The sequence below is a fragment of the Cyclopterus lumpus genome, chromosome 23, assembly GCF_009769545.1.
Source record: "Cyclopterus lumpus isolate fCycLum1 chromosome 23, fCycLum1.pri, whole genome shotgun sequence".
NCBI classification, from domain to species: Eukaryota; Metazoa; Chordata; class Actinopteri; order Perciformes; family Cyclopteridae; genus Cyclopterus; species Cyclopterus lumpus.
In genome coordinates, this window is record NC_046988.1 from 8369868 (window position 1) to 8388473 (window position 18606).

Consider the following 18606-nt stretch of genomic DNA (forward strand, 5'->3'; position numbering starts at 1 on the left):
GAGGAATTAAAAATGGATTAATTGTACATCCCCACGTACAAGTAGATTATGCACAGTCATGAACATTAGTCACAGAGGTGTGTGTGTGCATGTGTGCGTGTGCCTGTGCATGTGTGTGTGCGCGTATGTGGTCTGTCAACTAAAAGCCACCCGATTAGAAAGAATGAAAATAAGAAGTTTCCAGCACAGATTTGTTCTGTCCATCTTTCTATACGTGTGTGTGTGTGTGTGTGTGTGCCTGCCTCCAGGCAGCATTAGCTACCACTGAGAGCCAGCTGTGCCCTCCTGTATCTCTTTCCTCTCATCTCTCCTCTTCTCTCTTTAAAACCACACTTTTTCTTACAATTCAGTTATTCAAAAATATTCCAGACAGTCGTCTCTCTCCTTTTCTTTCTGACAACAGAACAGTGAGAATGTGGACAGGATTCAGGAGTGCATGCTCAGCATGTTAATCCAGTTCTACCATAAACAAATCTAGAACATCTACACTGAGTTTGCCACCCTGTTGAAATTACATTTTTCAATTTTCAACTTTTTAAGTATGATGGTGATGGACACATTGTGTTATTATCCGCTGGAGAATCAAGTGCATATACATCAAGCTTAGACTGTTCTGACTAAATAGTGTACATCTTGTGGTTCATCCTCACACGCCTTCAATGTTTAACATAAAGGCTCATCTGGTGTTTTTAATGTCTTTCACCTTCCCCCGGGCGACCCAGCTGAGGCTGATCTAACCTCAGCTTGTATCCAGATGACCACCCCCCTAACTCCCCATGGCCGTCCTCTTTTATGCCACATCTGCTGTGAGCTCCGGGACCATCACTCTCCAACATCATTTATTGCCCTAACAGACTGGCTAAACAAAGTAAAAATAAACAAGACATTAAATCAAAACAAAGAGGTACAATGTATTGAGACTGTATTTCAGAACTTTAACTACACTTGTCAGTAAAGTCACATCTTCCCTTTTGTCACACGACAGTTGGTTCTTTGTTCCTCTAATCAGGCATCTCAGACCTCCACTGTCCAGATGTAATGGCATAGAGGGCAGATCCAGTCGCCATGACCTGCTGCATTATTCCATAATTATTGTTCATTTCTGTCCTGGGTTGAAATAGGCTGAAGTTGTATCTTTTCTCTGTTTCTGAACTCTTTAAGTCTACTCCAAAAGCAAACCAAAGCACACAGCCCTCATGATTACAGTAAATATGATTATCACATTTTTCTAATTCCCCCATCGCTGGCCGAGTGAATCTGCTGATTTCAAAACTCATTCAACTTGTCAAAATTTTGAAAACATTCCTCAAAGTTTGAACAAGTCGTCCATGTGTAGCCCGGCTTGTAGAGGGGAAACCTCCCGACACAGAAATGAGGTTGAGCTTGACACGCACCATGTCCTACAGGGGTTAAAGAGCAAACTCTGGCGTCCTACAAGCAGCCTCCTGTGTAACCAGAGCAGACAGTGTCACTGAAAACAATGGAGAGCTGCTTTGTTCAGTCAGAACGAGGCAGCAGAGAAGGGATTATTTCTAAAATAGCTCTGTGTTTGTCTTAGACGGGGACTGGCTAATGTCACACAGGACTGGATCTACTTTACACACACACGCACACACACACACACGCACACATGCACACACACACAAACACACACACACACACACACAGTGTTAAGCCTTGAATACACACAGACAACTTGTGAACATTCACACACACAGAAATATATACAAGCACATCCTTATGAGCACACACGCACCTACAGAAAGACATGCTGTCATAAACACACACACACACAACTGTCACTGTAGATTGCAGTAGAGGGCGACGGCATGAAAGAGATAACGCAGCACACACGGGAAGCTGCTTTTGTGTGTGTGTGAGTGATGTAAGACCGGGCATTAGTGTTTCTGATAGAGTGAGGTGCTTTAAGTGGTTTTAGGAAGGAGAGAGCCCCCCCCGTGTGTGTGTGTGTTTGTGTGCTGGGGTTAGGGTCAGGTGCCTGTGTGTATCTGCTTACCGTCTGCCTTGTCGCCATGGCGATGACATCATGGCACACGACTGCTGAATGACGGAAAGAATGCCTCCGGTCCTCTTTACAGACGGAGAGATAGAACAAGTGACGAAGGGAGAGGTGAAGAGAAAGAGATGAGAAATGCAGGGTGGGCGAGAGACACTGATAGAGAATGGGTGAGAGAGAGAGCCCGAAAGGAAGTGGGAAGAGAATATAACGTAAATGGAAACTTGTTAAATTGAATAACCTGTGAAATGTTCATATAAATATATGACTGTTTTACTACTCACCAGCATTACTGTATGGCATACAATGGTAATTCAGCCTGCTGCCAGTTGTCTGTATTCTTTTACAGTGTGTTTGTACACACACATAAAAGTGGAGAACAGAAAGCACTTGTATGTCTTTTGTTAGTTTTTATTGGTGTTTGTTGTAAAAAAACTAAAAACAGGAGGAGGTTAGAGTGGTGGATACTCGAGTAACTTTGATGCAAAGACCAAAAGTTGCTTCCTGTACCAAATGTCATCTTTTTTTAACCATTACCACAATCATATATAATCTCTATAAACAGATTTTTCATTCATTTGCAGAATGTTTTGCAGTGGGATAAGAAGTCGGCATCCGAAAAGCTTGTTGTCTGAGTAGTAGAAGTATTGACCAATCACGTTCAAGCACGCATTGATTGAATGCAGGGGAACAATTCATGTGGAGAGAAAAAGAGGAAGAACGCATTAAATGAAACACAATCTGGGAACCGACCGGCTGTCGACTGATGAGGATCTAGCTTTTTATTGGTTTAAAAATAGTTTGTAACCTGGCTACTTGTGAAACAATCCAGTCGTGCATGGTGTCTCTTCACTCCAACTCTATTCTTGCATCTCAAGTTGCTGATAGGACTGTAAATAATAAACAGCACACATAAAAGAAGGTCTTGGCCGGGATATCAACGCTGGATTCCCAAAAAGCCCCCAGAGGCTTATCCTTGTCAGGCCGATAGCCAACTGGTTTACAACCTTAACAGTTTATTTGCCATAACACAATCTTTCCTTCACTCATGCATACCATAGTTGTCATCCACAGAAAATGTTGAAATTATTTTCATTGAACTTAATCTGGGGTTATGTAGAATTGTCCCGTACCAAAGTTCTTCCCCTCTTGAGCCAGGTTCAACTTGTTTCGCTGTAACACAATGTATTGTGTCTTTTCTGATGGAGCATGCCAGTGCACGCACAAATTAACAAGTAATGTCTAGGATGTGTTTTCAAAAAAATGCCATAACATCTAAAACAAAAAGTGTTGCCAAAATACAGAACTGTGAAGATCTTACGGATACCGCTTTAATAAGCTTTTCCTTTCTGTTGGTCGACCTTCCTTTATCCTTCTGTGCCCACCACATGCTGCAGAAAGGAAAGACTTGAAAGAAAAGTTACAGATCTAAGGCTTCATATCCACTGGGAACCTTTTCTCCACACAGTGCTGGCTTCTTTTTTGTTTTGTTTTCAATGGTAAGGACACATTGCCAGCAGAGCTGAGAGCATACTATGTTTTTAAGAGCCCTCTGACAGGAGAATTATCTAAAGATTTAGCAAAAGAGAGCTGCACTTGAAACAGATTTTAATGATCACATAGTAACAGCAGTAGCCACAACCAGCACTTGTCATAAGCATGTGTTTAGCTCTGGCCAAGCAGAGAGTAAGTGTGTGTGTCTGTGTGTCTGTGTGTCTGTGTGTGTGTCATACCGAGATGAAGGGAGAGCCATAGAGAGGCCCAGAATGAGACCGGTGCATCTGGAATAAATATAATTTTATCACCAGGGTTTAAAAGCGCCATGTGCTGGCAGGTAACTCTCAGATATGGTATAAAACTAGACGCACTGTTAGCTTTAACAAGACTAATGTTCCATTAGCCTTCCTGTGTGTGTCTGTGTGTGTGTGTGTGTGTGTATCTGTGTGTGTGTGTGTGTGTGTGTGTGTGTGTACAGTTTATGTGAAAATAAAACGGGAAAGACTGTGACAGTGTTCCAGCGTCTCACAATGTGGAAGTCAGGAAACGTTCTTTCTGGTAGTCCAAGAGCTCATGTTGGTTAGAGTAAATGGTCAACACTATGATGCAGAAAAGGAGCATTTTGAATCCCCCAAAAATGACCAGGGCTGTCTTAAAACATATAATATTACAATATCGTATCATTTAAAATGATTAGCATCTTAGAATGTTGCATTTATATTCACAAATCTGGAAAATCTTTGAGCTGGTGTGAGTGACCAGATTGGCTGAGGGAATCACTCGACCAACCCCAGTCTCGACTTCCTCACCCCCTGCTCCCGACAGGATTGCTGCAGTCCTGATGCATGTTCATTGACAGTGTGGTCAGCGAGGTTGACCAAAGAATCTGTGGGTTTGTGGGTCTTCACACAGTCCAAACATGTAATCTGTTTTCATTTAGCAACTCTCAACACTGCATTCCTCACTGCACCGCTGTATCTGTATCTTTATGTGTGGGTTTGTGCGCGAGGGAGTGTTCAACTGTGTTAACTAAAGAGAGAAAGTGAACAATAAAAGGATTATAAAGATTGTAAATGTGTGTGTATATTTGCGTGTGTGTATCTAGGTGATTGTATTTATGTGTGTATGTATATCTTGATACGTGCTTATTGTAGGTACCTTTGCTCTTACTCTATTTATTGAGCACCTTTTCAGTTGACGTAAACATTGTACTCTCGAAACTGAAGTTTATGTTTGGCCCAAATCACTCTTCATATATTGCCTGATTGAGAGAGTACGATGTATGTCGAATTAGATAGACAGAGTGAGGATTAGTTTATTCCTTCATATGCAAGTTTGCATCCTAGTGTGTTTATGTGCATGTGTGATTGCGTGTGGCCAATCTTTGAGCCCCGTGGGGTTTGTGGAAAACTCGTTGTGATTTAGATTCTCTCTGGAAATGCACTGAATTCCGAGAATTTTGAGCTTTGTGTGTCCTCGGATGCGGCTCGACCAGATCTGTGGCTGATGGGATGGATAGGACACGGCTTGTTGCTTCCTGAACCACATGGAATGCTATCTCTCTGTCAGCCCGACTATCCAGGAAGGGGGAAGGGATAGAGAGAGACAAGAGAGATGGGAAAGATAGACACAGAGAGGAGTACCTGTACCTGTACACAAACAGAGAGTGAGTGTGTGTGTGAATTCATATAATTTGAGAAAGTTACAGGTGCAGTGCGATTAATTCCTTATTAGTTCTGGTTGATCGTATGAAAAGCAACGGGGGAGGAAGAGTGAACATGCCATAAAGGTCCTCACTAAAAAACAAACTGGAAACATCTTGATTGGTTATGCATCATACATGACCACCATGAAGCCCCGTATATTTGCAAAAATACACCAATTATATCCTCCTAAATTACAAAGTGGTTACCCATTTAGGAGGACCTTCCTCCACTTGTTGACACCAGATGAGTTCACCATAGACATTTAATTACACGCAAATTAGTATCCAGTCATGGAGATAGTTTTAGATCCGTCGCCGGGAATTTGATTTGAGTTGGTTTTCCAACCCGGTTCGAGGGAGGTGACTAATGTTGTTTGTGGTGGTCATAAAGTTAAACAAATGAATGTGGACATCTTGTTCCTGTTACTTCCTGTTACTCTGGATAATCCACAGAAAATGTCAAGAAAAAGTTGTTGAAGGTTTTAATGGTGTTTGAAAATGGACATTTTTAATTTGGGTGAAACAATCCTTTATGATGTTTCTTTAATAGTGATATTTGAGCAAGACAAAGCTGAAACTGCTTTCACCACACAATGTCTGTCTTTCAATACGAGCAGTTAGCTCCCACTGAAATTACAGTAAAGTCATCATGTGCAACGTCACCAAGTATGGCTTTAATCAAATCAAACTTAGTTCATTTCTAATATGGCTAACAACATGTGTGATTGTTCTCTGTACAGGCAAGAGGCCCTGCTGGCAGCCATCAGTGAGAAAGACGCCAACATTGCCCTGCTGGAGCTTTCCTCATCCAAGAAGAAGAAAACCCAGGAAGAGGTGGCAGCTCTGAAGAGAGAGAAGGATGGTCTGGTTCATCAGCTCAAACAGCAGGTAGGATTATTCTGTGTCTTATGTGGACACCTGGAAAACATTCTGGTCAGTTATTTAAAAGTAGAGGAGCAGCAATGGAGAGGAAGTGTGAAGAGGAAGGTGAAAAAAGGGAGCACAGGTGAGGTGGCGATGATGAGGGGAGCAAAGAAAACAAGAGAGTCAGAGAGGAGCTGAGTCCAGATGTGACCACAGTCCTCCGACCACCGAGGGTAAATTTAGGATTAAGCTACGCCTCCCACACTCACCACACACAAACACACACAGAGTTCAAATGTTCTACAAATCTCCAGTGGCAACACTTTTATATGCAATTTGTATTTATTTTAATGTTCTATCGGCAGATACACACAACCTAACACATGACCTGTGGTTCCACACAGAGGTCTATTCACACACTCTGAGACACACTCACACACAGTAAAGGTTCTCGTGGGTCTAGTAAATTAACCAACTCCTTAGTGGATGAGCCTACTGGGAGTTTGGTGGATTTCTTCTTCACTGGTCTCCTGTCTGTACATGCGTCTTCTAACTTTCTGTCCATATCTTTCTCATTGTTTTAGTTTTTTACTTGATTCCCACCTGAGACATTTATTTGATGCTCAAATTCAGGATAGCTTAGGGTGCAACAGAAGATGGTTTTCCAAGATCAACACTAATAAATAATTTGATACATAATAAGAAGGTCAAAGTCAGAGCTATAGTGCATCACCTGAATCCTGCTGACTCCAATTACTATTTATCTCCTGATTTTACCTTTGTAACAAGTCCTGTCACAATCCCCGGGTTTCCCCCAGCACCAAGGAATGAGCACACGTCGTGTAACGTTTGGCAATATTCTTTATTGTGATCCTGCTCTGCCGGTCTCCTGCTCCATCTGCAACACACCCTGATATAGGGTCCAAGACGCATTCCCCTGATCTAATGCAGCTGAGGCTAATTAAGCCTCTTCCCGGCACCTGTTCCCTGAGCCACTCCCCCGCTCCCCCCCTGCAGCTGAGCCTAACCACGCCCCAGCCACCACAACCTTATACCGTAACATAGCTGCTGTGACATGAGCTTATGGAATGGTGGGTTGAACCACTAATGAACTCGGCTACACACTAGGCTTGTAAAAATTCCGTTTGGATATTTATTGTTAAAAAGAATGCATAGATTTGAACAATTTAAATATTAATTTTTGAGCATTATGTCCATGACATCGCGCCTTAACTTGACTTTGGTCAGAGACCCTGTTTCCTTTGAGGAACGGCTGATTTGTGAAGTTGAAATATAGAGTAATTTACACATTACCTATTCATTTCCCTACTACATCGCACCAACCACACAGGGTAAATAATGGCACTTAACATATCACAACCAAACCGAGATGACACAGCTTTGTGCTCACTTTTATTTCACTTGCTTCACAAACTGTGAAACTAAACTGATGGAGATCCTCAAAACCGCTCATATTGATAAAATATACCAATTATTTTGTTGCAAAAGATTTCCAGTTATTGAATATTGCCAAAAAAACACTTATTGGATAGAACAAGCTCCAGAGTATTCAATGGAGAGGAAAATCATGTGCAGGTGTGTGTGTCATAGAGTGGGTGAGCATAAGGTGTTCCAGAGTGGCTGTGTCAAATGAAGTCATTATAATATGCATCACTCTCCTCTCTCTTCCTCCCTCATCCCTTCGTCTTTCTCCGTCCTATTTGAAGTCTTTTATGACACCTCAGGGTCTCGAAGGTGGTTACTCAAAACACAGAGACTCTACTGTCTGGTGCGATGTGTGTGTGTGTGTGTGTGTGTGTGTGTGTGTGTGTGTGTGTGTGTGTGTGTAGGGGTGTGAGTGGTTTCATTCCCCTATTTGGTTTCTCTCGCTCTCTCTCTCTCTCTCTGTGTGGTATCACCATTTTCAGTCCTTTAATGATGAATCACAGCCGAGACTTCCACACTATTCCCGTCTATGTGTGCATGTGTGTGTGTGTGTACGTACAGTGTAACCATCAAGTGAGCGGAGTCTGGTGTAGTATTTTTATCCCGGTCTTTGAGAGTGACATATGCACACGCTTTGCCACTGATAACCTGACATATGGACAGAGAGTTACGTTTTGAAATTATAGGTAAGTATAAATCAGTGATAAAAGTGAGTTGTAAATTCTGGTTGCCATTAGGTGATGTACAGCAGGTGAAAACAAAAAGCAGTATTTTTAGATTTGTAAAGTAATAAAATGTCACTTATTGTCACAATTGACTTGTGTGATGAACGCACAACGCTGCCTAGGCAAGTATTTTTTTAAGGCCATCATTCACTTCAAATGCCTCCTGACATCTTATGTCTGGTCTGAATTAAATTCAGAGGATCAAAGTGTAGAATCAGCCCAAGTGATTGCATTTCAGTTCTCTGGGGAAAACAATATTCATTTATGGCAGGTATTAAACAGAACAGAAGGCTACATTTGAATCAAGAGAATGCACGTAATGTGCTTCAAAATTACTCTGATACATTTTTTTAAATAATCAGATATGTACTAAGTATTTGTTCTGTTTTCATCAAATTCGAGAAAAAGAGAAACTTCAGCGTCTGAATACAGTATTGTGTTAATGTAAAGTTTGATAATGACATAGCAAAGATAACAACATACATTTAAACTAGACTGCTAAATGGATGGATGCAAGAGAGAATAATCTGTATGTGCAGCACTTACACTACATACATAAAACACACCTGTGTGTGTGTTCAAGACTATACGGTTGTCCCTGAAATTGTCTCCTGTGTGTTGCCCTTTGACCCCCAGCCACAGTGTGAGCAGATGGCTGTAGATCAAGGTGACCTTAGCTCTCTTCACTCTTCTGCTCATATCTTTCTCACAGTCTCCTTCCTCCTCTTTAACTTTTATTTAAATAAAAAATGTTCTTCAGCAGTATGGTGGAGAGACTACGAGAGAGAAAGAGAGAGAGAGAGAGAGAGAAGATTGTTATATTTTTACGAAATGGAAGAAGAAGAGGGGGAAGGTGTACCACCATCTGCCCTTGCAAGAGACACATGTGGTTAACATTTATTGGTGGTGTATGTGTGGCCGTGGCCTTGGACATTGTTCCGCACCTGTGTGGCTTATGGACATTTTTAAGACTTTGGCTTGTCACATCACTGGTTGGTAGTTTCCAAGTTCCTGTTTGTTATTTTGTTTTTTCCCTAACCCCGTCAGTCAGTAAAACATAACCACACATGGTGGTGGGGACAACACGTTCAGTCACTTTGAACCTCTGAAACTTGAATCCTGTGAAGAGACGACTGTATGAATGTGGCTTTAATCGAACAGTTGAAAGGGATATTACTGATATTCTGGACAGAAGTCTCAATTTATTACCAGTTTAACAGTGAACCAGTGAGTGAGTGATGGAGATGTTATTCATTTGTCTCTCTCTTTCCACACACATGTGGATCTAATCTAGTTCATTTCTCCTTTGAGATTCATGAAAATTAAATAATTCTTTCATTGCTCAACAGACACTCTCCATTGTTATCTGTAATGTTCCACTTATCAACAACTTTATCTTCTTGATGGAGAAAAAAAATAATCTAATTTAATATCATTATGAAATAGTTATCTTTTACCACTGGAGGGAAACATGAAACAATAATCTGATCTAATATTCCTCTGAGTCTTATCACGATAAAATAATTTTATTCAAAGCATGACTCAGCACCCCCCCCCCCCCCACCCCCCTTGCTTCAGTCCGTGTTCATTTGTTTCACATTATGTCAATTGTCAGCGAGTTACAGCAGCGCCGCAGGAAGGATAGATGGAGGGGAGAAGAAGAAGAAGGGAACAATGAGACGAGGAGAGAAATAATGGTGTGATGATTAGATTAAGTGAGAAAGAGAGAGTTGGCACAGCGAGTGCGCTGAGGTCAGCATTCCTGACAATTACAGAAATGGGGAAGATGTCAAGAAAGACCAGCAAAAGAAGTGTGTGTGTGTTGTGTGTGACTTTCTTCTCCTCTTAGCTTTGTTCATTTTCCCTCATCTTTACTCACACTGTTCTCTCTTTATGTAACTTTCCTCCTTGCAAGACTTCTCTTCCGTGTCTTTTCTAAGTCATGGCTTTAGGGGTTTGTGTTTTGGGTTCAGTGGCATTAAACATGGATAGATCACAGAGGAGAGAATAGAGAAAGACAGTAGGAGAGCGTGTAAAGGCCCGATGCCACCAAAACATGACAAAATGCAATTGTGGAGTTTGCTGAAAGGGTCAGTCCTCTCTTGTGTTTTCTGTAGAAAATAATTGGCTTCTGGTCTCCAGTTGGAGGCGTGGGTTCAAATCCCACTTCTGACAGATCATTTTACCGGCAGGTTTCATCCCTCAGTCCAAACAACTGTCACCCAAGATGGGGCTCTAACTCGCAACCTTTTCTTTTGTGAGACTCTTAATCTCAGGGTCGTGGGTTCGAGCCCCACGTTGGGCTGTGATGTTTTAGACTAGGACTTATCCTCAGATGAAGTTGTTGTCGATTACCCCAACAAAACAACTATACATGGAACTGTTACAGACTTTGCAAGAGTAGATAGATTGAATCTCTCAAAAGTGTCTTGCACCTGTGTGTTTCCTGACGCACTCTTGAGTCCAGTTGGAAGCGGTTATGCACTATACAACTTTTGGCCAGAAGTCCAATGGCACTTTGTACACCTTTTAGAACAGTAGTCCTCCGTACAAACAAGAATAGTTTGTCAGCTGTCAGGATGTCCGAGTGGTCTAAGGCGCCAGACTCAAGGGTTGACTCCTTCCTCAGCAAAGAGGCTTCTGGTCTCCAATTGGAGGCGTGGGTTCAAATCCCACTTCTGACAGATCATTTTACCTGCAGGTTTCATCCCTCAGTCCAAACAACTGTCACCCAAGATGGGGCTCTGACTCGCAACCTTTTCTTTTGTTGTGTGAGGCCCAGCTAGCTCAGACGGCAGAGCATGAAATTCTTAATCTCAGGGTCGTGGGTTCGAGCCCCACGTTGTGCTGTGATGTTTTAGACTAGGACTTATCCTCAGATGAAGTTGTTGTCGATTACCCCAACAAAACAACTATACATGGAACTGTTACAGACTTTGCAAGAGTAGATAGATTGAATCGCTCAAAAGTGTCTTGCACCTGTGTGTTTCCTGACGCACTCTTGAGTCCAGTTGGAAGCGGTTATGCACTATACAACTTTTGGCCAGAAGTCCAATGGCACTTTGTACACCTTTTAGAACAGTAGTCCTCCGTACAAACAAGAATAGTTTTTCTGCTGTCAGGATGGCCGAGTGGTCTAAGGCGCCAGACTCAAGGGTTGACTCCTTCCTCAGCAAAGAGGCTTCTGGTCTCCAATTGGAGGCGTGGGTTCAAATCCCACTTCTGACAGATCATTTTACCTGCAGGTTTCATCCCTCAGTCCAAACAACTGTCACCCAAGATGGGGCTCTGACTCGCAACCTTTTCTTTTGTTGTGCGAGGCCCGGCTAGCTCAGACGGCAGAGCATGAGACTCTTAATCTCAGGGTCGTGGGTTCGAGCCCCACGTTGGGCTGTGATGTTTTAGACTAGGACTTATCCTCAGATGAAGTTGTTGTCGATTACCCCAACAAAACAACTATACATGGAACTGTTACAGACTTTGCAAGAGTAGATCGATTGAATCTCTCAAAAGTGTCTTGCACCTGTGTGTTTCCTGACGCACTCTTGAGTCCAGTTGGAAGCGGTTATGCACTATACAACTTTTGGCCAGAAGTCCAATGGCACTTTGTACACCTTTTAGAACAATAGTCCTCCGTACAAACAAGAATAGTTTGTCAGCTGTCAGGATGGCCGAGTGGTCTAAGGCGCCAGACTCAAGGGTTGACTCCTTCCTCAGCAAAGAGGCTTCTGGTCTCCAATTGGAGGCGTGGGTTCAAATCCTGCTTCTGACAGATCATTTTACCTGCAGGTTTCATCCCTCAGTCCAAACAACTGTCACCCAAGATGGGGCTCTAACTCGCAACCTTTTCTTTTGTTGTGCGAGGCCCGGCTAGCTCAGACGGCAGAGCATGAGACTCTTAATCTCAGGGTCGTGGGTTCGAGCCCCACGTTGGGCTGTGATGTTTTAGACTAGGACTTATCCTCAGATGAAGTTGTTGTCGATTACCCCAACAAAACAACTATACATGGAACTGTTACAGACTTTGCAAGAGTAGATAGATTGAATCTCTCAAAAGTGTCTTGCACCTGTGTGTTTCCTGACGCACTCTTGAGTCCAGTTGGAAGCGGTTATGCACTATACAACTTTTGGCCAGAAGTCCAATGGCACTTTGTACAGCTTTTAGAACAATAGTCCTCCGTACAAACAAGAATAGTTTGTCAGCTGTCAGGATGGCCGAGTGGTCTATGGCGCCAGACTCAAGGGTTGACTCCTTCCTCAGCAAAGAGGCTTCTGGTCTCCAATTGGAGGCGTGGGTTCAAATCTCACTTCTGACAGATCATTTTACCTGCAGGTTTCATCCCTCAGTCCAAACAACTGTCACCCAAGATGGGGCTCTGACTCGCAACCTTTTCTTTTGTTGTGCGAGGCCCGGCTAGCTCAGACGGCAGAGCATGAGACTCTTAATCTCAGGGTCGTGGGTTCGAGCCCCACGTTGGGCTGTGATGTTTTAGACTAGGACTTATCCTCAGATTAAGTTGTTGTCGATTACCCCAACAAAACAACTATACATGGAACTGTTACAGACTTTGCAAGAGTAGATAGACTGAATCTCTCAAAAGTGTCTTGCACCTGTTTGTTTCCTGACGCACTCTTGAGTCCAGTTGGAAGCGGTTATGCACTATACAACTTTTGGCCAGAAGTCCAATGGCACTTTGTACACCTTTTAGAACAATAGTCCTCCGTACAAACAAGAATAGTTTGTCAGCTGTCAGGATGGCCGAGTGGTCTAAGGCGCCAGACTCAAGGGTTGACTCCTTCCTCCGCAAAGAGGCTTCTGGTCTCCAATTGGAGGCGTGGGTTCAAATCCCACTTCTGACAGATCATTTTACCTGCAGGTTTCATCCCTCAGTCCAAACAACTGTCACCCAAGATGGGGCTCTGACTCGCAACCTTTTCTTTTGTTGTGCGAGGCCCGGCTAGCTCAGACGGCAGAGCATGAGACTCTTAATCTCAGGGTCGTGGGTTCGAGCCCCACGTTGGGCTGTGATGTTTTAGACTAGGACTTATCCTCAGATGAAGTTGTTGTCGATTACCCCAACAAAACAACTATACATGGAACTGTTACAGACTTTGCAAGAGTAGATAGATTGAATCTCTCAAAAGTGTCTTGCACCTGTTGGTTTCCTGACGCACTCTTGAGTCCAGTTGGAAGCGGTTATGCACTATACAACTTTTGGCCAGAAGTCCAATGGCACTTTGTACACCTTTTAGAACAGTAGTCCTCCGTACAAACAAGAATAGTTTGTCAGCTGTCAGGATGGCCGAGTGGTCTAAGGCGCCAGACTCAAGGGTTGACTCCTTCCTCCGCAAAGAGGCTTCTGGTCTCCAATTGGAGGCGTGTGTTCAAATCCCACTTCTGACAGATCATTTTACCTGCAGGTTTCATCCCTCAGTCCAAACAACTGTCACCCAAGATGGGGCTCTGACTCGCAACCTTTTCTTTTGTTGTGCGAGGCCCGGCTAGCTCAGACGGCAGAGCATGAGACTCTTAATCTCAGGGTCGTGGGTTCGAGCCCCACGTTGGGCTGTGATGTTTTAGACTAGGACTTATCCTCAGATGAAGTTGTTGTCGATTACCCCAACAAAACAACTATACATGGAACTGTTACAGACTTTGCAAGAGTAGATGGATTGAATCTCTCAAAAGTGTCTTGCACCTGTGTGTTTCCTGACGCACTCTTGAGTCCAGTTGGAAGCGGTTATGCACTATACAACTTTTGGCCAGAAGTCCAATGGCACTTTGTACAGCTTTTAGAACAGTAGTCCTCCGTACAAACAAGAATAGTTTGTCAGCTGTCAGGATGGCCGAGTGGTCTAAGGCGCCAGACTCAAGGGTTGACTCCTTCCTCAGCAAAGAGGCTTCTGGTCTCCAATTGGAGGCGTGTGTTCAAATCCCACTTCTGACAGATCATTTTACCTGCAGGTTTCATCCCTCAGTCCAAACAACTGTCACCCAAGATGGAGCTCTGACTCGCAACCTTTTCTTTTGTTGTGCGAGGCCCGGCTAGCTCAGACGGCAGAGCATGAGACTCTTAATCTCAGGGTCGTGGGTTCGAGCCCCACGTTGGGCTGTGAAGTTTTAGACTAGGACTTATCCTCAGATGAAGTTGTTGTCGATTACCCCAACAAAACAACTATACATGGAACTGTTACAGACTTTGCAAGAGTAGATGGATTGAATCTCTCAAAAGTGTCTTGCACCTGTGTGTTTCCTGACGCACTCTTGAGTCCAGTTGGAAGCGGTTATGCACTATACAACTTTTGGCCAGAAGTCCAATGGCACTTTGTACAGCTTTTAGAACAGTAGTCCTCCGTACAAACAAGAATAGTTTGTCAGCTGTCAGGATGGCCGAGTGGTCTAAGGCGCCAGACTCAAGGGTTGACTCCTTCCTCAGCAAAGAGGCTTCTGGTCTCCAATTGGAGGCGTGTGTTCAAATCCCACTTCTGACAGATCATTTTACCTGCAGGTTTCATCCCTCAGTCCAAACAACTGTCACCCAAGATGGAGCTCTGACTCGCAACCTTTTCTTTTGTTGTGCGAGGCCCGGCTAGCTCAGACGGCAGAGCATGAGACTCTTAATCTCAGGGTCGTGGGTTCGAGCCCCACGTTGGGCTGTGAAGTTTTAGACTAGGACTTATCCTCAGATGAAGTTGTTGTCGATTACCCCAACAAAACAACTATACATGGAACTGTTACAGACTTTGCAAGAGTAGATAGATTGAATCTCTCAAAAGTGTCTTGCACCTGTGTGTTTCCTGACGCACTCTTGAGTCCAGTTGGAAGCGGTTATGCACTATACAACTTTTGGCCAGAAGTCCAATGGCACTTTGTACAGCTTTTAGAACAGTAGTCCTCCGTACAAACAAGAATAGTTTGTCAGCTGTCAGGATGGCCGAGTGGTCAAAGGCGCCAGACTCAAGGGTTGACTCCTTCCTCAGCAAAGAGGCTTCTGGTCTCCAATTGGAGGCGTGGGTTCAAATCCCACTTCTGACAGATCATTTTACCTGCAGGTTTCATCCCTCAGTCCAAACAACTGTCACCCAAGATGGGGCTCTAACTCGCAACCTTTTCTTTTGTTGTGCGAGGCCCGGCTAGCTCAGACGGCAGAGCATGAGACTCTTAATCTCAGGGTCGTGGTTTCGAGCCCCACGTTGGGCTGTGATGTTTTAGACTAGGACTTATCCTCAGATGAAGTTGTTGTCGATTACCCCAACAAAACAACTATACATGGAACTGTTACAGACTTTGCAAGAGTAGATAGATTGAATCTCTCAAAAGTGTCTTGCACCTGTGTGTTTCCTGACGCACTCTTGAGTCCAGTTGGAAGCGGTTATGCACTATACAACTTTTGGCCAGAAGTCCAATGGCACTTTGTACACCTTTTAGAACAGTAGTCCTCCGTACAAACAAGAATAGTTTGTCAGCTGTCAGGATGGCCGAGTGGTCAAAGGCGCCAGACTCAAGGGTTGACTCCTTCCTCAGCAAAGAGGCTTCTGGTCTCCAATTGGAGGCGTGGGTTCAAATCCCACTTCTGACAGATCATTTTACCTGCAGGTTTCATCCCTCAGTCCAAACAACTGTCACCCAAGATGGGGCTCTGACTCGCAACCTTTTCTTTTGTTGTGCGAGGCCCGGCTAGCTCAGACGGCAGAGCATGAGACTCTTAATCTCAGGGTCGTGGGTTCGAGCCCCACGTTGGGCTGTGATGTTTTAGACTAGGATTTATCCTCAGATGAAGTTGTTGTCGATTACCCCAACAAAACAACTATACATGGAACTGTTACAGACTTTGCAAGAGTAGATAGATTGAATCTCTCAAAAGTGTCTTGCACCTGTGTGTTTCCTGACGCACTCTTGAGTCCAGTTGGAAGCGGTTATGCACTATACAACTTTTGGCCAGAAGTCCAATGGCACTTTGTACAGCCTTTTAGAACAATAGTCCTCCGTACAAACAAGAATAGTTTGTCAGCTGTCAGGATGGCCGAGTGGTCTAAGGCGCCAGACTCAAGGGTTGACTCCTTCCTCAGCAAAGAGGCTTCTGGTCTCCAATTGGAGGCGTGGGTTCAAATCCCACTTCTGACAGATCATTTTACCTGCAGGTTTCATCCCTCAGTCCAAACAACTGTCACCCAAGATGGGGCTCTAACTCGCAACCTTTTCTTTTGTTGTGCGAGGCCCGGCTAGCTCAGACGGCAGAGCATGAGACTCTTAATCTCAGGGTCGTGGGTTCGAGCCCCACGTTGGGCTGTGATGTTTTAGACTAGGACTTATCCTCAGATGAAGTTGTTGTTGATTACCCCAACAAAACAACTATACATGGAACTGTTACAGACTTTGCAAGAGTAGATAGATTGAATCTCTCAGAAGTGTCTTGCACCTGTGTGTTTCCTGACGCACTCTTGAGTCCAGTTGGAAGCGGTTATGCACTATACAACTTTTGGCCAGAAGTCCAATGGCACTTTGTACACCTTTTAGAACAATAGTCCTCCGTACAAACAAGAATAGTTTGTCAGCTGTCAGGATGGCCGAGTGGTCTAAGGCGCCAGACTCAAGGGTTGACTCCTTCCTCAGCAAAGAGGCTTCTGGTCTCCAATTGGAGGCGTGGGTTCAAATCCCACTTCTGACAGATCATTTTACCTGCAGGTTTCATCCCTCAGTCCAAACAACTGTCACCCAAGATGGGGCTCTGAACTCGCAACCTTTTCTTTTGTTGTGCGAGGCCCGGCTAGCTCAGACGGCAGAGCATGAGACTCTTAATCTCAGGGTCGTGGGTTCGAGCCCCACGTTGGGCTGTGATGTTTTAGACTAGGACTTATCCTCAGATGAAGTTGTTGTCGATTACCCCAACAAAACAACTATACATGGAACTGTTACAGACTTTGCAAGAGTAGATAGATTGAATCTCTCAAAAGTGTCTTGCACCTGTGTGTTTCCTGACGCACTCTTGAGTCCAGTTGGAAGCGGTTATGCACTATACAACTTTTGGCCAGAAGTCCAATGGCACTTTGTACACCTTTTAGAACAATAGTCCTCCGTACAAACAAGAATAGTTTGTCAGCTGTCAGGATGGCCGAGTGGTCTAAGGCGCCAGACTCAAGGGTTGACTCCTTCCTCAGCAAAGAGGCTTCTGGTCTCCAATTGGAGGCGTGGGTTCAAATCCCACTTCTGACAGATCATTTTACCTGCAGGTTTCATCCCTCAGTCCAAACAACTGTCACCCAAGATGGGGCTCTGAACTCGCAACCTTTTCTTTTGTTGTGCGAGGCCCGGCTAGCTCAGACGGCAGAGCATGAGACTCTTAATCTCAGGGTCGTGGTTTCGAGCCCCACGTTGGGCTGTGATGTTTTAGACTAGGACTTATCCTCAGATGAAGTTGTTGTCGATTACCCCAACAAAACAACTATACATGGAACTGTTACAGACTTTGCAAGAGTAGATAGATTGAATCTCTCAAAAGTGTCTTGCACCTGTGTGTTTCCTGACGCACTCTTGAGTCCAGTTGGAAGCGGTTATGCACTATACAACTTTTGGCCAGAAGTCCAATGGCACTTTGTACAGCCTTTTAGAACAGTAGTCCTCCGTACAAACAAGAATAGTTTGTCAGCTGTCAGGATGGCCGAGTGGTCTAAGGCGCCAGACTCAAGGGTTGACTCCTTCCTCAGCAAAGAGGCTTCTGGTCTCCAATTGGAGGCGTGGGTTCAAATCCCACTTCTGACAGATCATTTTACCTGCAGGTTTCATCCCTCAGTCCAAACAACTGTCACCCAAGATGGGGCTCTGAACTCGCAACCTTTTCTTTTGTTGTGCGAGGCCCGGCTAGCTCAGACGGCAGAGCATGAGACTCTTAATCTCAGGGTCGTGGGTTCGAGCCCCACGTTGGGCTGTGATGTTTTAGACTAGGACTTATCCTCAGATGAAGTTGTTGTCGATTACCCCAACAAAACAACTATACATGGAACTGTTACAGACTTTGCAAGAGTAGATAGATTGAATCTCTCAAAAGTGTCTTGCACCTGTGTGTTTCCTGACGCACTCTTGAGTCCAGTTGGAAGCGGTTATGCACTATACAACTTTTGGCCAGAAGTCCAATGGCACTTTGTACACCTTTTAGAACAGTAGTCCTCCGTACAAACAAGAATAGTTTGTCAGCTGTCAGGATGGCCGAGTGGTCTAAGGCGCCAGACTCAAGGGTTGACTCCTTCCTCAGCAAAGAGGCTTCTGGTCTCCAATTGGAGGCGTGGGTTCAAATCCCACTTCTGACAGATCATTTTACCTGCAGGTTTCATCCCTCAGTCCAAACAACTGTCAC

At 44.2% G+C, this 18606-nt stretch overlaps 1 protein-coding gene and 15 non-coding genes across 16 annotated transcripts in view; all 16 read left to right on the top strand.

Moving 5' to 3' along the window:
* LOC117726370 (ELKS/Rab6-interacting/CAST family member 1-like) overlaps positions 1–18606 on the top strand; it is a 157376-nt gene that overhangs the window by 70412 nt on the left and 68358 nt on the right. The window contains exon 19 of the mRNA XM_034526610.1: positions 5960–6107. Coding sequence (XP_034382501.1) covers positions 5960–6107 — 148 coding nt within the window. The remainder of the gene's footprint in view (positions 1–5959; positions 6108–18606) is intronic.
* On the top strand, positions 10828–10938 carry trnal-caa. Its single transcript has 2 exons — positions 10828–10865; positions 10893–10938. It is a non-coding gene; the product is annotated as a tRNA-Leu (tRNA).
* Positions 11372–11482, top strand: trnal-caa. The gene is made up of 2 exons: positions 11372–11409; positions 11437–11482. It is a non-coding gene; the product is annotated as a tRNA-Leu (tRNA).
* trnal-caa lies at positions 11916–12026 on the top strand. The gene is made up of 2 exons: positions 11916–11953; positions 11981–12026. It is a non-coding gene; the product is annotated as a tRNA-Leu (tRNA).
* On the top strand, positions 12460–12570 carry trnal-caa. The gene is made up of 2 exons: positions 12460–12497; positions 12525–12570. It is a non-coding gene; the product is annotated as a tRNA-Leu (tRNA).
* trnal-caa lies at positions 13004–13114 on the top strand. Its single transcript has 2 exons — positions 13004–13041; positions 13069–13114. It is a non-coding gene; the product is annotated as a tRNA-Leu (tRNA).
* Positions 13548–13658, top strand: trnal-caa. Its single transcript has 2 exons — positions 13548–13585; positions 13613–13658. It is a non-coding gene; the product is annotated as a tRNA-Leu (tRNA).
* trnal-caa lies at positions 14092–14202 on the top strand. The gene is made up of 2 exons: positions 14092–14129; positions 14157–14202. It is a non-coding gene; the product is annotated as a tRNA-Leu (tRNA).
* trnal-caa lies at positions 14636–14746 on the top strand. Its single transcript has 2 exons — positions 14636–14673; positions 14701–14746. It is a non-coding gene; the product is annotated as a tRNA-Leu (tRNA).
* On the top strand, positions 15180–15290 carry trnal-caa. Its single transcript has 2 exons — positions 15180–15217; positions 15245–15290. It is a non-coding gene; the product is annotated as a tRNA-Leu (tRNA).
* trnal-caa lies at positions 15724–15834 on the top strand. Its single transcript has 2 exons — positions 15724–15761; positions 15789–15834. It is a non-coding gene; the product is annotated as a tRNA-Leu (tRNA).
* On the top strand, positions 16269–16379 carry trnal-caa. The gene is made up of 2 exons: positions 16269–16306; positions 16334–16379. It is a non-coding gene; the product is annotated as a tRNA-Leu (tRNA).
* On the top strand, positions 16813–16923 carry trnal-caa. The gene is made up of 2 exons: positions 16813–16850; positions 16878–16923. It is a non-coding gene; the product is annotated as a tRNA-Leu (tRNA).
* trnal-caa lies at positions 17358–17468 on the top strand. The gene is made up of 2 exons: positions 17358–17395; positions 17423–17468. It is a non-coding gene; the product is annotated as a tRNA-Leu (tRNA).
* On the top strand, positions 17904–18014 carry trnal-caa. The gene is made up of 2 exons: positions 17904–17941; positions 17969–18014. It is a non-coding gene; the product is annotated as a tRNA-Leu (tRNA).
* Positions 18449–18559, top strand: trnal-caa. Its single transcript has 2 exons — positions 18449–18486; positions 18514–18559. It is a non-coding gene; the product is annotated as a tRNA-Leu (tRNA).